At 42.1% G+C, this 19,922-nt stretch overlaps 1 protein-coding gene across 2 annotated transcripts in view; it reads right to left on the bottom strand.

Moving 5' to 3' along the window:
* Positions 1-19,922, bottom strand: part of KSR1 (kinase suppressor of ras 1) — a 79,155-nt gene that overhangs the window by 17,259 nt on the left and 41,974 nt on the right. Inside the window, exons 3-13 of one of the 2 annotated variants that reach the window (XM_064468344.1) lie at positions 11,889-12,036; positions 9,251-9,722; positions 7,788-7,792; positions 5,843-5,903; positions 4,653-4,736; positions 4,012-4,073; positions 3,798-3,904; positions 3,310-3,478; positions 1,976-2,017; positions 980-1,034; positions 216-261 (exon numbers count right to left, since the gene is read on the bottom strand). In XM_064468344.1, coding sequence (XP_064324414.1) covers positions 216-261; positions 980-1,034; positions 1,976-2,017; positions 3,310-3,478; positions 3,798-3,904; positions 4,012-4,073; positions 4,653-4,736; positions 5,843-5,903; positions 7,788-7,792; positions 9,251-9,722; positions 11,889-12,036 — 1,251 coding nt within the window. Of the gene's footprint in view, positions 1-215; positions 262-979; positions 1,035-1,975; positions 2,018-3,309; positions 3,479-3,797; positions 3,905-4,011; positions 4,074-4,652; positions 4,737-5,842; positions 6,202-7,787; positions 7,793-9,250; positions 9,723-11,888; positions 12,037-19,922 lie in introns of those variants that run through there. The other variant, XM_064468343.1, reaches the window with a different exon arrangement.

Genomic DNA, 19,922 nt, shown 5'->3' with positions numbered 1-19,922 from the left:
ACCATCTTAGCCCAACTGGAAAAAGTAAAGTATTGTTACAAGTACTTAAATGTTTCAGCCTAGCTAAAGAAATAATGAATTTTCAGTTGAGATCTTTGCAGTACAAACAGTTCAGTAGAACTGAGGTAACGTACAGCTAGTCTACACTCATAATTCCAGGGCCACTTTCAACATGGCATTTCTGATTGTACAAAAGGGCAAACCAGAAAACCTACCTCTGCTTCACATTCAACTCCATCTGTGTCTGGCTGTTCGTGATCACTAACAAGAGAAGACAGGTTTACAGTGAAAATAGAGTCTGCATATCCTCCGAGTTAGAAAAGTGGGCTGCTACATATGCTATTAGTGGAGTGGAATGAAGGAAATAGAGAACAGATCTTGACAGCGTCATAGTAGGTCAGAGAAAAATAAAATTACTGCTCCACTTAATAGATAAGGACTTTCTAAGCTTACTTTAGCAAATGAGGGACAAAGACTTTGAAGTGATTTTCAACAATTAAGTAGCAGGCATTGATTTGGCAGTGACATGGCTGCATTATTACAATGTGTTCCAGTAGCGGATACGCCTATTCCTACAGCGGAGAAGCAATTGTGAGTGCCGGCAATGCAAGCTGAAATCTTTTGCATGCCATACAACTAAGATCCATAAAAAGATGATTGCTTGCAGTGAAGTGTGTTGTGCTCTTTTAATCGTAAAACTCCGTAACTTCTGTTTCATCAGACCTTTCCGGTCTTGGGAATACACACATAACCAGAAATAGGTATTAAAGGTGTGGACTTCTTACTGTCCGATTTAAAGTAAATATCACATTCAGCTTTACAAACCTGGGAATGCCAGTATCGCCCTTGCTGGCTAAAACTATCCTGTGAGTTCTCAGATGATAAGTTCAAGTTTTGGTCATAACACAGCACTTTCGGACTGATCTGAAGATTATCAGGTAAACACTATGCAAGTAAAAGAATTTAAAACCATACTTACTTAGTGTCTGCAGCTGTTTCTGGAGGCTGTGCTATTTGTGCAGGACTGGGAATTTCTGGGAAAGTAGAAACATTCATTACATGTATTTTACACTTTAATATCTCATACATTGGAACTTTTAACATTGCAATAGTGATAATTTGCTTCTTATTCAGGAATTATAAACGCAACCACAGACAATATGATTTCGTACTTCTTTCAAAACTATGCTCATCTTTCCTAGTATTTACATGCCTGTATATTGACCAAGCCCAGTCTTCTTCCCATTCATCTACTTATCTGTAATATCTTTCAAGGTCAGTCCTTGTCTGTGAACTCCTTGCACACCTTTAAGTTGCCTTGGACAATAAGAAATACTTAAATCCTTACAGAACTAGGAGGTTTGAATTAATCTATACTGCAGGTCATGTATTCCAACTGCACCTAGCCTGTCTGGTGGCGCCAGTGGACAGGAAATTCAGCTTGGGTTGCAAATCCTTCCAAAATTCAGAATATATACTCTGTACCTGGCATCCTACATCATCAGTTCTCACTTTGGAAACAAACAAGCTGTTTCTAAAGGTTCAAACAGCTGACTGAGAAAAGGTTGTATGTGCAAATCCACATATGAATAGTGTTGCATCATTCTTAAATCCCATAGGCAAAAGCCTCAGTTCATAAAGGTGAGCTCAGCATTTCTGAACTGACAGTGTCCATTTATACTGGCTAAGCAACCCTTTTTAAAGAAAGAACATGGCTGTGTATAGAATCCCACAGCAGAAAGCAACTGTTTTGCAAGAGAATAGTCAAAGTTTCACCTGAGTCTGTAGATCACCTCACTACCTCACATTAGCAGAGAGGCCTGAATTATATACTGAGATAAGAAAAAGTTTAAATTGTTTTAGATACTTTTTTTTAAAAGCAGAATTATTGTTCTTGGGCAGCATGCAGAAGTTTACAAAAAAGTTACTTTTTGGCAGCAGAAGCTGGTTAGTAGAATTAAAACAACCAACTCACCTGGGAAGATAAATTGTTGTCTATGCTGAATGTAGTAGGCAGCTTTTTTTTTTAAAAAAAAAAAAAAAAAAAAAAGGACAGCAAAAAAAATTACCAGGAGGAGAAAAAAAAAAAACACAAACAAGTTAGAGGATGATCAGTAAGTGCCCCATATGCATTCAATGAATTAGTCCCAACTCACTGCTGGGAAACAGATTAGTAGATTTATCAGCCTGCTCGAAGGAGTGAATTTCAGCACATGCATTTCTGGAGGACTATGACAGATGATACTTATCAAATGAAAGCTATGTTACCAATAAGCAAACAGCCTGGTGGGAAAACAACACATTCAGACTTCAAGTGGCAGAAGCAAATTTAGAGAACCCAGGAATGCTAAAAGGAAGGCCCAGGTAAGAGCTGGTGCTTCAGTGCTCTCTTATGTCTTCAGCTTTTTCAGAGATGCACCCAGAGAAGCTGAAGTTCATGAGCCATCTGCAAGCATTTTCTCTTTATTTCAGTGAATTTGAGCAGTATTTCTTAATACAAAGTTAGTTGCAGTAGAATCCTTGTACTAAACTGGCTCTGCTTCTGCTCCTTTTGAGTAGGCTAAAATAGCAGCTTTCACTCACAGATGAAAAGATTAATGCAAAATACTGCAATGTTGAAGGCTACATGTAGCAGCTAGTGAGCAGCATGTGACTTCACTTCCAGATCAAAGGAATTAAATTTATTCTCACTATATAAATCTTTGCCCTTGTCAGAGATCTTGCCTCTGTCGACTTTGGCAAAGGCTGCACATTTGGGTCCTTAATCTGTAAAGTATGTAGGGTAAATTCTTCTCCACCATACGTGCGTGCCAATGGTTTAAATCAACACTCATAGGGCTGATTGTTGGTTATCTTTTGGAAGGGACTAGTAAAGTAATTCATCCCACTTCTCATTTTCATGTTTTGCTCTAGCAATCAGCTTACTCATGATTTAAAGCCACTGGTGACCAAACATAGCAGGCAACATGCATTTTACAATACAATGAGGAAAGGGAGGAGAAGGAATGTAATTTTTTTGTTTTAGTCCTCTTCAGAAAAGGAGAAAATAAAAAGATCAAATAATCTAAAAAAGGTGCCAGCACCGCTTAATCATCTGTCTCCTGCGAAGGTATCTTGTGGATACCACTTCAAAACTTTTAAGAACAGACCATTTTCTTTTATCAAGTTACAAGATACATCTTCACACCTTCCTTAAGACACAACCATGTATTCAGAAACCTGCAACTACCCATGATATCTTGGTCAGCCTCTGCTTGCATAGAGGCCTTTCTGATCTTGACAGAGGTCTCCTGAAAGAGATAAGTTTACCTGGGAAGTTAAATCGTCCATCCCTCTGGCCCATAGGAGATGGGTTTGGGGGAGGTGTTGCACTGGGAGGGTTGGAAGACTGGAAAGGTGCTGGAGAAGATGGTGTGGATGAGGTTGTAGAAGAAGGATTACTGCTAGAGTCCAGATGATTTATTGCTGGTGGATGCTCCTACAAAGCAAGGAAAGTAACTCGTGAGAAAACAACAAAAAGAAAGCAAGCAACCATTCCCCTCAGTGTTTACTGAACAACTGAGAAAGGAAACTGTCCCTATCCTCAATTATAGCATAGTTTATCTAAGCGAGTAGGCAGCTGGAGCTGTGCACAACCTATGTTTTACAAGGAGAAAATGTCACGTATCAAAGACTCCTTGCAAAGAGAAGCTCAAGGTGCCATTCTTGCTCCAACCAGCGAGGTACTACTGCCACCTCTCCTTCTTGCAGCTCCTCAGTGACTTACAGACACAAGACTCACTTCAGTCACCATGTACCTTTTTAGTTAGTGCTTTGGGAAGAGTTCCAAATTGTGGTTCTGTTGGTCTGTCTATTGGATTATTGATATCAGAAGGGACAGACTCTGTTCTTCTTATTTTTGTTACTGAAAAACAGGTTGGAGAAGGGAGAAAAAAGCTTTAATCAGACTTTTTATTCTTGTGAGACCGTGAATTACATTGAAATGCTAAAAACTTGTAGAAAATTACTTACTGGGAAGGAAGGATATTCTACAAGCAGGTGCCTCTTTAGTACATTTGTTGTGACATTTTAATCTGAAAGAGAAACATTACATGTTAAATAGCAACTTGTTCTTCCCCAAAAAGAGGAAGCCTACCCTTAATTTGTAATTCTTATGCTAATCTCAGAGGGAGTTCTGGAATGCTCCAGGCCCCAAGGCAGCATGCATTCATATGAAGAATCCTATTATGTGTGTCATTAGGCTAATGAAAGCCAGATACATATCTTAGCATCTGATTTATTTTGAAAATAGTTACCTTCACTGACTCTCATCCTGCGACAGTGAAGCACTGAAAGCTCAGCGCTCTGGACTAATAAGCCAGCGAGAAGCAAAAATTAAAATCCTCGCTGTTACTTAGGTATCCAGCTCCCACTACATGATTTGCCTATGATCAGGTAGGAAGCCTGTGACAGGAAAACGAATTTGGTTCATCTATGTGTCAGGCTGCCAACCTAAGTATAAGTTGTGCCAAAGCATCCCTCTGCCAGTTCAGAAGCTGACTGAAAAAGTGATGCCACTGTTAACAGTTCATCACATCACGAGATACTTGTCCCTGGCAAACTTGAATGACTCAAATGTAAAGTTCTGAAAAAGATAATTGCTGTGTGCTCACCTGCAGTACTTACACTTCACCCCAAACATCATGCTTTTCTGACAGACTTGGCAAATCTGAGATAACCAAGACTTTGTAGAGAACCTAAATGGAGGTAAGAGGGGAAAAACAATGTTAGCTGGTGTCTAAAGGAAAATGAACATTTGTTGGTAGGTACAGACAGGCCTATGCTCCTTTAGCCCTTTCTGAAAAGGGCAAGTGGTGGTGTGGAAAAGACTTCTTAATTTTCTGATCGAAAGCAACTGAAAGAAGGCTGGCACAAACTCTGCTGGCCTCTCGCTAGTTCTCCACTCTTGGAACAGGGCTGAGGTGCTCAGAGGTGTCTCTGACAAGGAGACTGGGTGTACATGTACACGCATCTCTAAAAGGTCCTCAAAGCTGCAGCTCAGCAATTACTGATCAGAAGCCTCATACAGTCACAGATATCCAAGTGATAGAGTACCACTTCTTTTCATAAAAAAAGCCTCAAACTGGAATTGAGCTTTACCTCATGAACAAGCAAGTACTGTGAGAGGGAGCAGCCAGCACACGCTCCAAGTGCAGATCAGCCCATGAGCACGTGCTGTCTATCGGTCGCCAGTGTCCCTCCTCAGGTCAGCAGGACATGTCACGTGGTGCTGGTTATATCCACCTAACACCTCTGTAGAACTGGGACCCAATTTATGGTGGGTGGGGGTATGGAAGTGTTATCCCTTTTACCAGAAAATTAACTGGATAGGTTTGTTTGGCATTAGAACTCGCTGGCCCAGTTGTGGTTTGGATTTGGGAATGGGTGACGCAGGAAGCTACATGGGAGGAAAAAGGAAATATATGCTCTTTCCACACAGGGAGGAAGGAACAGCTTCCCTTTCGTTTGCAGCAGTGGAGGTGTTTTAGAAAAGGCAGTGTTACACATTTGGCATGCCTGGTCCCACCACCCCATACACAACGTTACTACTGCTGGTACGCTAGTCATTACAGAATCACAAGTCAATTGACTTTATACAAAAGATTTCAAGTGCATATATTAAAAAGAAATGAAACTGAAATACACAGTTTCGACTGAACTTGGCAAATGAGGCACCCGACCCAAACCCAACTTCAAACCTATCTTAGAGTCATGACTGCTACAAACACACTACATAGGATGCTGTCCTGGTCTGACCCCTCGGTTTGTTTCCTTTGTGGCTCCCACAGCATGTGTCACTTACCTGTGTGTTACAGCTAAGCCAAAGTCTCTTCGTACCATTTGAGGGGAGCCTTGGGAGAGTTCTGATGGAGAACAAAAGGATGTTTTAGGGAAGCATTACTCACAAGTGTGCTTACCAGTCTAGACAGAAACAAAGCGATTGCTGTCATAGATAAGGACTAGTGGCTATGTAGCACAGCTGAGATTGGTTTGACTCTGCTGTAAAGCTACTACCAGATACTACTCTTTTATTTGTTTCCATATGGAGGCAATGTAAGATAAGATTTGGTGGTGGAATCATAATTCTTCTGTCTTTTTGTTAAATGACTATGTTTTATGTTTAGGGATTACAGAAGTCCGTCTGATGAGGTCTAGGCCATTCTTAAAACAAAGTGGGAAGTCAGACTTTACTCCCATTTGGTTTACTCCGATTAGTCTACCATGAATACCATTACCCCTTTTCATGCAGCGTCAGTAGACTTCAGAATATTCTTTTACACCAAAAACTATTATCTCCTTTTTGTAGACAGGGCCAGTGGGACCCAGAAGAATAAGATTTATGGGAGGTCACTTAGCTAGCTGCTAAGTGCAGAAAGGGAAACCTAGACTTCAAAATGCCAGTCCAGCACTCCAGTGGTTATGCCACATAACTTCCTAAAAACTCTCAAATACTAAGATTCTGGCATACTTCCTAAATTAAATCTATAGCCATATTGCAAATCTGGAGAAAACTCAAATCTGCAAGTATCAACACAGCTTCAAGGCTGGACGCTGTCAATGCTTACAAAAAGCCAGTCTCTTTATTTGACCCTAGATGGCACCAGATTCTGTTTTATCATTATTCCAGTGAACTTTTAAAGGCATCTGTGGTATTCAGCATCTTAGAATAGGCTGGAATGGCTAGCTGCTTTTCCAAGGAATATTGCTGATCTACTGTGGCCATCCAAATGCAGAATGATCTGAATTAATCATAACACAAGAGTTAAGATGGCTAAATCATTACTGAAGGGTCCTAATCAAAATTTTGGTATTGAGTGGGACTTAAAAGAGCCTACAATATAGATTTTAAAACAGACAATATGACTATATGCATAGAAGTACCAAAATTTGTCATTTGTTTGAATTTATTCTAATACCTTTTTTATTTATTGCATATATTCTGTCACTCTCCACAGAGGATGATCAGATTTCTGCTTGCATTTTCATTTTACAGTTTTCTTTCTATGCTTTTTCATTTCTGAAATTCCTGGGATTTTTGTTTTAAAGGGCCTTATATGTGTGGTGCTATAACGTCCTTCTTTGGACTTTTATACTTTACAAAAAGGTGAGACACTTTCCAAGATGCCCATATCTCTCTGTGTTAGCTTCCAAGTTACAGGTTGCGTCTGAGACAGACACATAGAGTCACATGAGGATAGCTAAAATATTAAATGGCATTGATACATACTGGATAAAAATCACAAGTCCTAGTCCTGTAAGCCATTAAACATTTGAATAGACTCATCAACATCAGAGGAAGCATTCCATATTTAAGCACATGGTGAAGTGTTTCTCAGAAGGTTGCACGCAACTGGCTGATTTCATTACAGACATACTTGGCAATGAATACCCAAAGATACTAAATGATTAGATATGAAGTTATTTCTAGTACCAAGAGGCATCAATAACAGCTGTCTGAAGTCACAGACAAGCTATTACCCAAAGCCCTTGCTTTAATTCTTTAAATGTCAGTATTCCTTTTCCCTGCTTTTGTCATTTGAAGAAATACCAGGTACTAAAAAGACCATGTAAACATCCTGCAGTCCTCCAGTAGGCCAAGCTCCTGTTAAAGTTAACAGGAACTCTGGGATAGAAGGCCCTGTTGAGGACCTCCAGAGGTTGCACAGGGATGATCAACAGATAGTTGACAAGGACAGGTTCTTCTCTCTCAGCAATGAAATGAAGACAGCCCTGTCAAAATCTCTTACCGAACCTAGAGAGAAAAAAAAAATTTTTTTTAGATGTTCATATTCATGTAACAGGATACACACTTTGCTAGAGCAGAAGCTCCTTCCTGCACGTTTGATGTCAAGTTTACAAACATCTCTGGTTTTGCACAGGCTCCTGAAGTTGCTGCATAGCCAATATTTTCCTGCCTACAAACGGCAGTCTTTGCTGGGTAGAGCTTCAGCTCCAGCCTGTGAGTGAAGTGTACATGACTGCACCTGAATTTTGGCTTGCAGACGAGAAGTGTTACTGGGGCTGCGCCACTCAGTCAGCTGGCAGGCTCCATGGAAGTGCCTGAATCACCGAAGGAATTGCAAAATGTGGTACTATCAGACTTAATCAATAGGACCTAGATCACAGCAGACTAGGTTCTCACCACTGAATTTCAAAACAAAGCTGTGCATTAGCCACAGATGCTTGCCTGGTGCATTTAGATGTTCAGCAATTTGCAGGTTTTAGTATATAATTCATATGCACTCACAGTGTGGAAGAATACTGCTTTCAAGGCTTCGCATTTCTAATGAACTCTTTCACATCAATCAGCAGGCAATACAGTACTGCAGCATCGAAAGCACAGCCCTTTGCTGTTAATGCTCACTCCCAAAATCCCAACTCTGTTATGAGCTGGGCTAGTTTCCCTCATATAAAAATGTAATTTTGGCAAAAAGGTCCTGAGTAGGACAGGCTCTTTGAACTCTTCCAGGTGGTTGAAGAGTTAGGCTAAGTCATAATGATCCAGTGGCTGCTACAGAATTTGGATGCTGACCTAAGTTTCTCTGATGTTTAAGGATAACCAGAGTCTTTGGAAGGCACACTTCTTTCCCAGCTTCAACTATTAGTTAAATGTTAGATTAATACCTTCCATCATACCTACACAGAAAAGCATATCTCAAAGCCTGGACCAGTCCAAAAAAAGAAAAAAAAAAAGGGTGTAGCCTGAGACCAGTGGTCTTGTTGATCATTGACATGTTGACATAACAAAACTAATGTCTTGTTATGGAGCTAAAGTTGCCCACACTGTAATAAATGTGTTTTAAAGTTCACAGTAGCAGCTAAAATACATCTTAAGATACAAACATAAAAGGATACCAGACACCTGAAGTGTGAGGAACATTTAAAGATAGAATTCTAGGACGTGGAATTGGCTACTAGATGCTTGAGAAAAACTGGCTGGGGCCCTTTAATAGCAGCAGCCGTCCCAGCTTCCCCAGCAGGTGCAATTCCAAATAAATTAAAATAAATTTCAAGTTAAGTGTACTATTAAAAAGCAGGGTTTTGTGTTATCTTAGAATATCCCACTGGTAGAGATTCTCAGGCTATGGTGAAACCATCACGAGGCAGCTGGACACCAGCTCTTTCAGAGTCAGAACTGGAGCACTGAATGCCCTTTGGTATGACCACAGCCCACCAGTGCCCCTGGGGAAGGAGGAAGTGTCATGCTTACTTTATTGGAGGAACTTCATCTATCCTGTTTCCTAACTGTGATTCGTGAGACTTGCTTCTTGTGAGGGTTGGAAAGTTAGGTAGCAGCTGAAAAACCTTCCGGCAAGGGGGAGGAGGAGTCCGTGGTGGCTTCAATTTATGCCGTCTCTTGGCTTGAGGAGTGGTTGGTGGGGTGATGGTGATGCTGTGGGGAGTCCTTGGTGTTAACCTTCCACTGTGTGCGGGGAACGCAAAAGGGTCCAGGAGGTTTTCTGCATAGATAGAAGGTCCATGACTTGAGGCAAGAGAATCTGAAGATGGGATTGTAGATACTGACACAGAACGTGCCTGCTGGCTGTTGCCCTTGGGAAGGTGCAGTGCAGAGGGAGTCCATGTGGGCACAGAGGAGCAGGGGGATTCAGTCGTGTTTGTAGAGCTGTTCTCTCGGCGTGCCTCAGAAAGATTCATCAGCACATCATCTTTTAACTCCCCACCTGTTCACCAATCGTAGCAACGTTCATGAATGATTAAACAGAAAAGCCAATGCATATACACATACTACATCATACTGCTTTAGGCTACAAGGTGGGTTTTTTTTTCCCTTGCTTGGCACCTAGCCACGGTGCAAGCCCAGTTTCTCCTCCCGACACCTAAGACATCAGCTAAAGTAACCTTTGAAACGAGAATGGCAGTAACTACCCTTCTTTCCTATCTGTAGCTGCATATCTCAAAAGCTAAAACCAGGTCCTGTTCTGAGATGGGTTGAGTTTTAATAGATTGGGGCCCTATGGAAGAGTATCAGATACACTTACCAACATAAAACAGGCACCCATGTCCCACGGCAAGCCTATGTGGATTTGGTGCCAATCTGTTCAGACAAATCTGTACATCCAACCTGGCACCCTGTCTGTTCTTAGACTGGTCTTTGGTAAAAAGAGGGAACTATTTTCTATTAGGCAACACAACTGCTAAATACTACTTAAATTGAGAAAGGTCATTAGATTGGAAAAAAGGGGTATCTAGGAGCGCCTGATACTCACTTGGCCACTTTTCTCTCTCTCTGGCATGTAACCAGTACCCAGACCTCACCTGACACCTGGACTACTGGGGCACTGTCATTCAATTACATGCAGCAGCAGCACTCAGCACAGCGCTGCTGTGTTTGTTCAGAGTGTATTAGCTAGAGCTGCACCAGGGACAGATAGATGGAAAAAAATGAACTACCACATCCTGCTGGAGTGCTGGTGGAGCCCAGCATTGCCTTCTACAATGCCTAGTACTGTAGTTCAGAATGATCCAGTACAGCTTGTAGACCACTTCTGGGTATAAACGGGGGGGAAGTGCAAAGGCCTGCAGGTAGCAAAGCAGGAAGGCACAGATTATTGGGATAATTTCAGAGGCTTATTTCATCAGGATAACTCTCTGTCTTAATTTTAAGTGTCCTTAATGACTTAAATCAAGGTGAAAAGGCAAAGCTTCAGGCCCTGATGCCCTATTGACCAGTCAGTGGTTGAAAAGAGATGATACACCTGGATTATTGAAAATGTCATTTCTTTATAGAAAGTGAATGCCATGACTTCTGAACAATGGCTGGTTTTGCCACAGTATGGATGGGAAATATTTGACAGCCCAGGACAAGGAAGATTAGAAAAAAGGAAATATGAAACTGAGCTGTTTGCTGACTTTTCCATTAACTAATCTCTATGATTTGAGAATGGTATGAACTGTCATAATACCAACAGGAAACATCACCTTTCAGTGACAGATTGATAACTACTACAAAGAAAGACCTGATGCACATTAGTACCAGTACGCTGTGAGAAACACTCTCATACAAACAGATTTTACAATGCCTTTGAAGGTCACCTGGGGAAGATGACAGGGAAGACAGTGAAACAGCACTCTGGGAATCTTGAGTTTGACTCATCTTGAGTTACTTGGTCCAATCCCTTGCATGCTGAACACATGCATTTCTAATTACATCATACCTTTTTTACCATAATTTCAAGGTAAATCAGGGTTCTTTCTAGCTCTTGAATCTGCTATTGGAATTTGCCTAATGATTCTATCAGTTCTAGCAGTTAAAGACAGCAGGAGGCAAGCGGTTTTAAAGAGAAGTGAATCAACTGGCACACCACAAGCTACACAGTGATAAAGGGTTGTCAGAGCAATGTTCTTCTCTTCCAAAGCATTGAGCTGAACAATACTGAGGCTTCTGAGCAAAGTAATACCAAACAGAATTACACCTTCTCTCTGTGCTAGCAATATTTGGGGAGGGGATTACCTATAAGAAATCTGCTTGTATTCACTGGGTCAAGGATATGTGCACTGAATGACAGAGGATTAATTGGAGCATTAGACACAACCCTGAACAGAGAGGGAATAAGGATATAGTCCACTGAGTAGGAGAGGCTATTTCTACATACATTTATTTCCATTTATTTATTTGACATGCTGTCAAAACCAAATCCAACCCACAGCTCTAGATGTGTTTCATCATTGCAACTTCATGTACACCCCAGAGCCATAACCTGATACTGGTTACAGAATATATCAAAAGATATTCTGTAGAGGTTCTGGCAGATCACCTCGTATGAAAGGAAGCAGGATGGCGGCTGGATTGCCAAGAAACTAATTCCATAGAACAAGGCAGACTGTACCTGATTCAGTCACCTTCCGTAAGCAGCTCAGTGCCCCATTGAGCCTGGAGCACTCCTCATCTCTGGCACCACATCTCTTCATTGTTTCTTTCACCTTTGACTCATTCATTTCTAGTAAGGCATCTAAGGTTAGCTCCTCTGGTATTCTCTGCAGAAAAAACAAGATGATAATTTTTTTTAAATATACATATATAAATAACACTGTCACTTGTTATTCTGATGTACTTTAAATAGTGGCACTGTGTCACTGCCCGGTCTGACTCATGGTTTACTCATTTTGGTAGTGCATCTCTCTTAAGGATCACTGGGTCAGTAACAACCATGCAGCCGATCTCAGCAGTGCTCAACAGCTGCTCTCCCTCCTCCCCACATCACGAGAGACAGGCGTATGCTTGACTGCTCAGTTCATTAGGATGTTATGGTTGTTCCCTGGTATTTCAGTTAGAGGTGATTGAAATATTCTTCTCCCTCTGTGGAAAGTTTTGACTCAGCATTTTTGAAAAAGTACTAATGAAAGCTTAACTTTTTCATTAAAAATGGCAGTCAGAAACAAAACAGGCCCAAAACCTGAAAAAAAATGTCAGATGAAGGTGCTTGGCTTTTCAGTGGGGAAGTGAAAAGTAAAAACAGTGAGGAAAACAACTACTTTTCTTAAACAAAAATAAATGTTTTGACAAAGAGATAGGAACCTCCTCCTCAAGCAATTCTTCCCTCATTAGAGAACCAGCCATACCAACATCTTGCCTGGAAATATATTTTTGCAGAACTCCTTGAACATCTTAATACACCAAAGCCCCCAAAGTGATAAGGCTTAGATGAGGCAGATGCAAAATATACGAGAGACTGGAAAGCATTAAATGATCTGGTATTTCCTGACACAGAATTGAGCTGTGTCGCCTCTCTCCTCCCCCCTTCAAATGTTTCCAGTGTAAGTCTGCAGCAATTGTGGTTAATAAACAAAACCAGGATATTTAGCCCAGATACCCAGGAATTTCCCTGAAAGTTTTGCCTAAACAAACCTCACTGCTGCCTACTCTCACAATGAGATCACATATTTCACAATATTTGGCCCCTTTCCTAAAGTTTCAACTCCTGGAATCAAGCTATGTAAAAGGGTTTCAACTCAGAAGTGTGTCTGATTGTTTGGAGAAACAAAAAGCTTGAAATCCTCTAGATTCTTAAACCCTGCTTCCAACTGTAAATCAAATTTGATGTTGTTGAATGTCCCTTAACAATCACATCTTTCTTAATCAGACTCATGCCTTTGAGATCTGACACGTGACTTTTGATTTTAACTGTGACAGTGCTAGAAACAGCCCCAAACTTTGTAGGTGGTAACATGAAGAGTAATCACACAGTTTCCATTTTTAGTAACTGCTGCATGGAGCAAAGAAAAAGAATAAATTAAGAAAGGGTAGAAGTCTAAGAAATGCATCCTGCATCTTTTGTCACACGCTTTGAACCCAATGAAACACAAAACACAGCTGACTCAAGGAGAGGCCAAGAATTTAAATGAGCAGTACTCACAAGGCAGGTCCATAGTAGAGCCAGAGTTCAATGAAGTTTGGGTAAATTTTCCTGTTCTTCTATAGTTAATATTAGCTTCTATAGTTAAAATTAGCTGAATCATTTTTATGCACACCTGCAGCACCAAGATGCAGGAGCAAGACTGCACCAAAAAGCTCGCTCCAAATGACTTCCACTTGGGTAAAATGCAGGAAGCACAAAGACTCCAGTGAAAATACAGTGCAAAATCTGCCGTCCTGGGGTTCCTAACCTGATGTTACATTCCAAAGTACAAAAAGAACACAGGAGTTCAGATCATCTGAGTTGAAACTGGAATGGGTTTCCACACCTCAAATATTCCAGCATGAAGCCAGTACAGATTTGCTCACACGGATCCCCAGCCAAATTGGGCTGATAACAACAGAATTAAACCAAGTCTTTCTTATAGTTATTTCCCCAGCACCCCCGACCTCCTTCTCCCCTGCACGCAGACAGGCAGCTCACAGAAGCATCTTTGTTCATTGGTATCATAAGGGTGGTTCTGCGATGCAGGATGTCAGCCTCGCAGCAACACAAGCAGCTCTAAAAAGGACAGTGACTGGGGGCAAAGATGGAGCGAGTTTTAACGTAATACAGAAGAAAATCTCCTACGCTACCGTGGGTGTTCCTGCGCTCTGGAGCAGGGAAACTAATGTTTCCCCATTAAGCATAAGGGAGAGCCAACGTCTCTTACAAAAACATTTATCCCATTTCATGCTTTTACATGGTCTTAGCGGGATTACAGCGCTGTCATTCTTGAATTATCTTGAAACATTTCCTTACCCCCACCACTCCCCACTAAGAAAACAACCCAGATTACGTAGCCACTGTTTTAAGTAGCAGCGTCATTCCAGATCCTAGTGTAAGCTACCAAGTTACATTACCCAGTATCACCTCACTTCCCTACCCTTTGCACAACACAAATGTAACCAGTAACTTATCAGAGCTATTAGTAAGTCAGTCAGTGAAGTGGAAGAGACTAAGGTTTCCTTGGGAAAGTAAAGCTTTTCCACCACAGCCAGTTCCAGAGCCCAGGCTTTGAATGGCCGGCACGAGCACCAGTAATGCTGGGCTAGCTGGGATGGGACTGGTCACAGCACAGTTGGGGATCTGGTTTCTCCAATGCCTGCTTTGTGGTAGGATCCAGGGTGGACAAGCACCACTGATCTGCAGGGTTAACACTCAGGGTAGTGACTAGCATGGGGGGTAGCAAGGCTTGGCAGCAAATAACATTTGGACTGGCAGAAATGCCAGTGAGCGACAATGCTTCATAAAAGCAAGTGTGGCATCAGGTACTGAAAAAGGTTCTCCCTGACCAGTTTAGATTTCACCGGAAAGTCAGTAAAGCTAATCCCAATAAAATAATTTTTAAAAACCCCAAAACACAGAGGCTAGAAAAAAAAGGAGGAAATCAGTCTGGTCTGCAGGCCAGTGTCCAGTCAAGTAGCCAGGATGCAGTCAGGTTCTCTTCTCGCTGTTCTCTTTTCACAAGGAGGGCAAAGCACAGCAGTTACCTGGGCAGATGACATCCCACCTTTGACTAGAGCCTTGTACCTGTACCGTTAGTCCTCAGTGGAATAAGAAATGGGCTATTAGGCCTTTGGACTGAAAAAACTGAGTATATACACTAAGTGTGTGCTTCAACTTGTATCAGTAAGGTGGAATTGACTATTTTCACTTACCCCAAAGTAGCTCTCCTGGTTGTGCTAGTATAGATAAGGCTTAACTGGGGAATTCCCATTCCCTACTGTAAGGGGTATGTGAAACGGCATCCAGGCTCAGCTCCTGGTTGTAACAGCATACACATTCACTACTCCCAAGGCACAACTCAAAAGCACAAAATTGTTGAGCTCAGAAGCAGTGCAGATGCCTGAGGATGGCAGGGGTGGGGTGTTGCAGTATTCACGGAGTGTGCCTGGGTCCTGCACAGTGGTGTTCAGACCCTCACAGGTCCTTCTCTCATTCGCAGAGGGGAGCACAACCAAATGTTTACCGGCACAGAGAACTTAATGGCAGCTTGATGGTTAAACTCCAGGACTGTCTGTTCTTGCAAGTCTGATAGTGTTTAGTGCTTTTCTTTTTTAAATATCAAATCCCTGCAACCAGAAACCCCCAGCTTTCGCTTTTAATTTTCAAGCCTTCCTGGCTGCAGAAAAAAACCTTGAAAACTACTTTTTAAAAAAATTACAAAACACCCCAAACTATTGAGCTTTTTAGAAGCATTAGGGTATTGTTTCCTTTGTCTCATTCATTTGCAGGACACAATCCCTATGGAAGGCTTGATCACCCCTAAGCTGACTGGTTTAGCTTCCTTAAGCAGGTCTCTGCTCTACAACTCTGTGTGGCCTGCCATGAAAAGCTACCGTGATTCACACAAGGCACAGCTGAGCAAAGGGCAGCCCCAGTTCTTAACTGTGAACTTCACTCTGCATCCCTAGCATGATCTCACACAGACACGCACCCTGACAAAGGGCCCAGCCTGCTGCTAGCTTGCCCCCTTCCTGGGCCTGCATGTAAAGTCCAATCTACTCTTTTGCTCGATAGTATAATTTTAGAAAGACAGAATAGCAAGTTGTAGGAAAGTATAAGTACAGAAAAGGAGATTATATTTAAACAGTCCCGGTGACCTTGAGCTGGGAGAGCTCAGACTTTCTGAACCTGCTGCCAGCCCCCATGACACGCGACAAAAGAAATAAACCTTAAAAGGGGGGAAGGGAGGGGAAGTAAGAGGCTTTCTTTAAACAGCCACTCATGTGCTGCACATATGTGGTGGCTTAATATAAAACTGGTCAACCTGATCCCTGTAAGACTGGCCCGATATGATTTAGCTCTGTGTTAGCCCCCCAGCCAATGTGATAATTATGAGCATCACTAGTTCAAGATGGCTCTTAAAACAGGTTTCACTGCTGCTGATGCTCTGGCTCAGCTGTTGAGTTGGGGGAAAGAATGTCCCTTGCAAAGCACCCTGACAGTGTCCATCTCAGAGGATAATGTGGTAGGCTCCAACCCCCTCAGAGTGCAAGTGCAATTCTGGGCCCTTGCAAAGGGGTTACTCCCAACCTTCAGCACCGAGGGTGAGAACTGTGGGTCCAAGAGACACCTCTCTACCTGCTTCTTCACCGGTGCTGTGGATTTAAAAAAATACAGCTTTAAAAAACACGCAGCTTAAAGGCTCACATTAGGGCCAAGCTAAGTGCCATCACCCTGGGCACACCTTGCCTTGACTACAGAATGACAGGGGAAGCTGCAAGATATTTAGATACTACTCTAATAATAAGGTCAAGTTAAAACAAAAAAAAAAGAGCAGGAGACCGAACCTGCTTTCAATCTTTCAGCACCTCAAAACTGCCAGCAAAATTTAAAGCCTTACTCACCACGCATTGCTCAGGAGAACTGATGCTAAAAAGCCCAAACCAGGAAATTATTCCTCTCTACAGCAGGTGAGAGGACTTTTCTACAAAGCCTTCCTGCTTATCAGACATACAGACTGTGCACTTCATGGTACACATGTTTAAAAGAAAGAAAAGTAAAGTACAGTGTATCCCCAAGAAGCCATCCAAAGGTTAGTCTCAATTAGTCAGGGTGAAGAGTTCAAAATAGTGTAACCAGGTCTTTAATCTTGTCTGGTGTCCAACTTAAATCCTGAAACATGGCAAAAATGCTGGTATCTAATACAGTGGGTGGGTTATTTTTGGTAAAGATTCCTCCCTGCAGATAAGCCTACAGAGCTAATGCTGCTGCTAGCACTCTGCAAAATCAGTCTGACCTGCTCCTCGACCTAGTAAAAATGGCTCTTCTTATAAAGCCGGACAGTTGTCAAGGCCCCAGATGCCTCCTCTTAAATCAATACATTCCCTCACCAACCACCTTCCCATGCAGCAGCAGATGCTAGAAGAGAAAGCCCATTACATAAGGTGCTTAAATTCCCACTGATAGCTCTAAACAAAGCATGTAAGGATGCTCTTAAGAACATCTTGTGCCTGCTAGTTGTTATTTTGCTCTGGTTTTCTGGTCTCCAGTGAAGCAGGTACTGAAAAATTGTTGTATTACTACATTTCTGGAGATTTTATGAGCATTCTGGAAAGCCTCTCATAAAATTTCGAGTTTGCATTAAGCTGTGAGTATACACAGGCTATGGTTTCACAGAACAGCTCCCTCTTCACTGTTTCACCTCTCACACAACAAGTAGGGTGGAGAGGAGCCGACAGCCTCAGTTTGCTCACTGTGGACAGGATAGCTGCTGTCACTTACTCTTTTTCTGTGAGAAGACAGATGTAGCAGTTGCAGTGTTTCACTGCAGATCCTGAGGGGTAGCGTGAGCCTCATGCTGACCTCAGGCCATAAACGATTCACAGGCAACAAGGCTGTGCAAGGGGCACCTGGACCCCTTGGCAGGGGAAGAGAACCCTGGCAGTAGTACAGAATATTTTCCAAGAGCTGTTTACACTGGGGAGGGGCCTTCAGCTGGAACATGGTGATGGAGTTTTAGGTCCAGGAAGCCTGGAGGACAGAGTTAATTTGCATACACACAATTAGCACATTCAGGATCTCTGCTATCTAGCAGTCCAGTCAGAGCTTCTGCTGCCAGACCCATGGAAATCCCCAGCAAACAGCCAAAGTCCTCACAGCCTGTCCATGTAGATATGATGACAGAAAAAGATGAAAGGATACAGCTGTGGAAACCTGATAGGCTTAGGCAGATCTGCTGCTTCTATTCCTCCAGCCATAGTAAGGATGCACACATATAAACCCCACACTTTTCCTCCAACAACTGGTCAGCACGACCTGCTACAAGATAGATCACAGTCCAAGCAAGAATAACTATCAGCCATGGTCTCATAGTATCAAGTCTACACCGACGCCTCATCCTCTATATATTTTCAGTGGGGAAAATATGGACCCTTAATAGACAATTCCTAGTCCAGGCACAAGCCTTTCCTGCTCTGCTGTGTCATGTGCCAAGTGCTGTCCCTGGCTTGTTCCGCAACCTCTCTCAACTAGTTACAAGAAAGTAGGTCTTTGGCATAAATGCTAAATGGGGAACGAGACAAGTTTCATAAGCAAAAAGGAGGTATTACAAAAAATATATACATTGGGAGTCAAATACATTCCCCAAATGCAACAGCCATAAACAAAACCCAACCACAGCACTGCTTCACCTGCTCCCACATAGTCTTTCTGGTGGCAAAGTTCTGCTTATAGTCAGCAATCGCTAGGGCAGGATTTGCCCCTCCCTGAGCATGACAGTTATCTACTCTAAAAACAGCTTTCCAAACTTGATTGACTGGAACCCCTGCTACATGGTGAGCAGGGCTGGTTCAGACATGTTTCAGAAGATGATAAGGAGATAACTATGTTCTTAAGTTACTTTTTAAGATGGTGACAAGTTATAGGTGGGAACAAATATAATAGTGATGTTTCTGGGAAGAAAAACAGTAAAGACAGAGAGGATTTTTTTCTGTGCTGAAGAAAATAAGCCAAAAGAGATTTTTTTTTTTAATCTTTTTTTTTTTCCCCGTAGACATGCCCCAGGCCCAGAACCTAGCAGGTAGCTCTGCAAGAGACTTCCTCCACCAGCATAAGAATGGAGCCAGCACTCTGTTCACATCCTCCTTCCCTCCCACTGCCTCCCCAGTTCTTGACTCCAGCTCTCAAGGGGAGCCAGACAATCCAGATCAGTATATTTTTCTAGGTCCATTTTCAGAGCAACTTTTACCCACTGGAGACTACTACATAGCTTAAATATATCTTCTGTCTATATGGTTCCTTGTCCTGCCTTTTCTAGTTCTCAGTTCAAGTATCTCTTTTCCCAGTTTCAATTCACCATATTTAACCATTTATGCATCATTTACAGTATTAAACCGCATGTACACAGTACTAATCAATCTCTAGGACTCCTAGCCAAAAACAAGGACTCTGGCATTTCCTAAAAAGTACCTAAAGTTATGGAACAATACTAGCCTAGCTCCAAAGCAGAGCCTGCTCCACACTAGCCACTGTTTTCTATGACAAAAATCTGTCTGGCAACTGATTAGAGGAACAATAACAAAAAAAAAAACCAGAAGTAGCACAAGTTGGGGTAGGAGTTCAAAGTTTCCTTACCCCTCAGAATTGTGTATTCACAGAGAGCAAACAGGATCACACACTCGAAACTTGTATTCACCACCTACCTCCAAGTCTGCTAGGTCCACACAGAATAGCCCTTTCACTCTACGCAGCATGACCGGCTGACTGTTATCCATGTTCACAGGAGTTTTAGCTGTTGCCCAACGCCATAAACAGTGCATTGTTATTACTATAATCTGTTTCAGAACTAAAGGATCTTACAAGCGGTCATTATTCTTGTTTTAAATATAGGTTTTCAAAGAAAGAAAGGAGACTGACAACAAAGAAAGCAATTATAACAGCAAGAGCTTTCAAGCTTCACAATGTCTAGAGCAAGTCACTGAGCAAAAATAGTCTTCGCTCTGGACTAGAGGAGTCAGCAGA

The sequence above is a fragment of the Phalacrocorax carbo genome, chromosome 17, assembly GCF_963921805.1.
Source record: "Phalacrocorax carbo chromosome 17, bPhaCar2.1, whole genome shotgun sequence".
Lineage (NCBI taxonomy): Eukaryota > Metazoa > Chordata > Aves > Suliformes > Phalacrocoracidae > Phalacrocorax > Phalacrocorax carbo.
The sequence above is the reverse complement of the archived record's forward strand: the minus strand, read 5'-3'. Positions and strand labels throughout refer to the sequence as shown.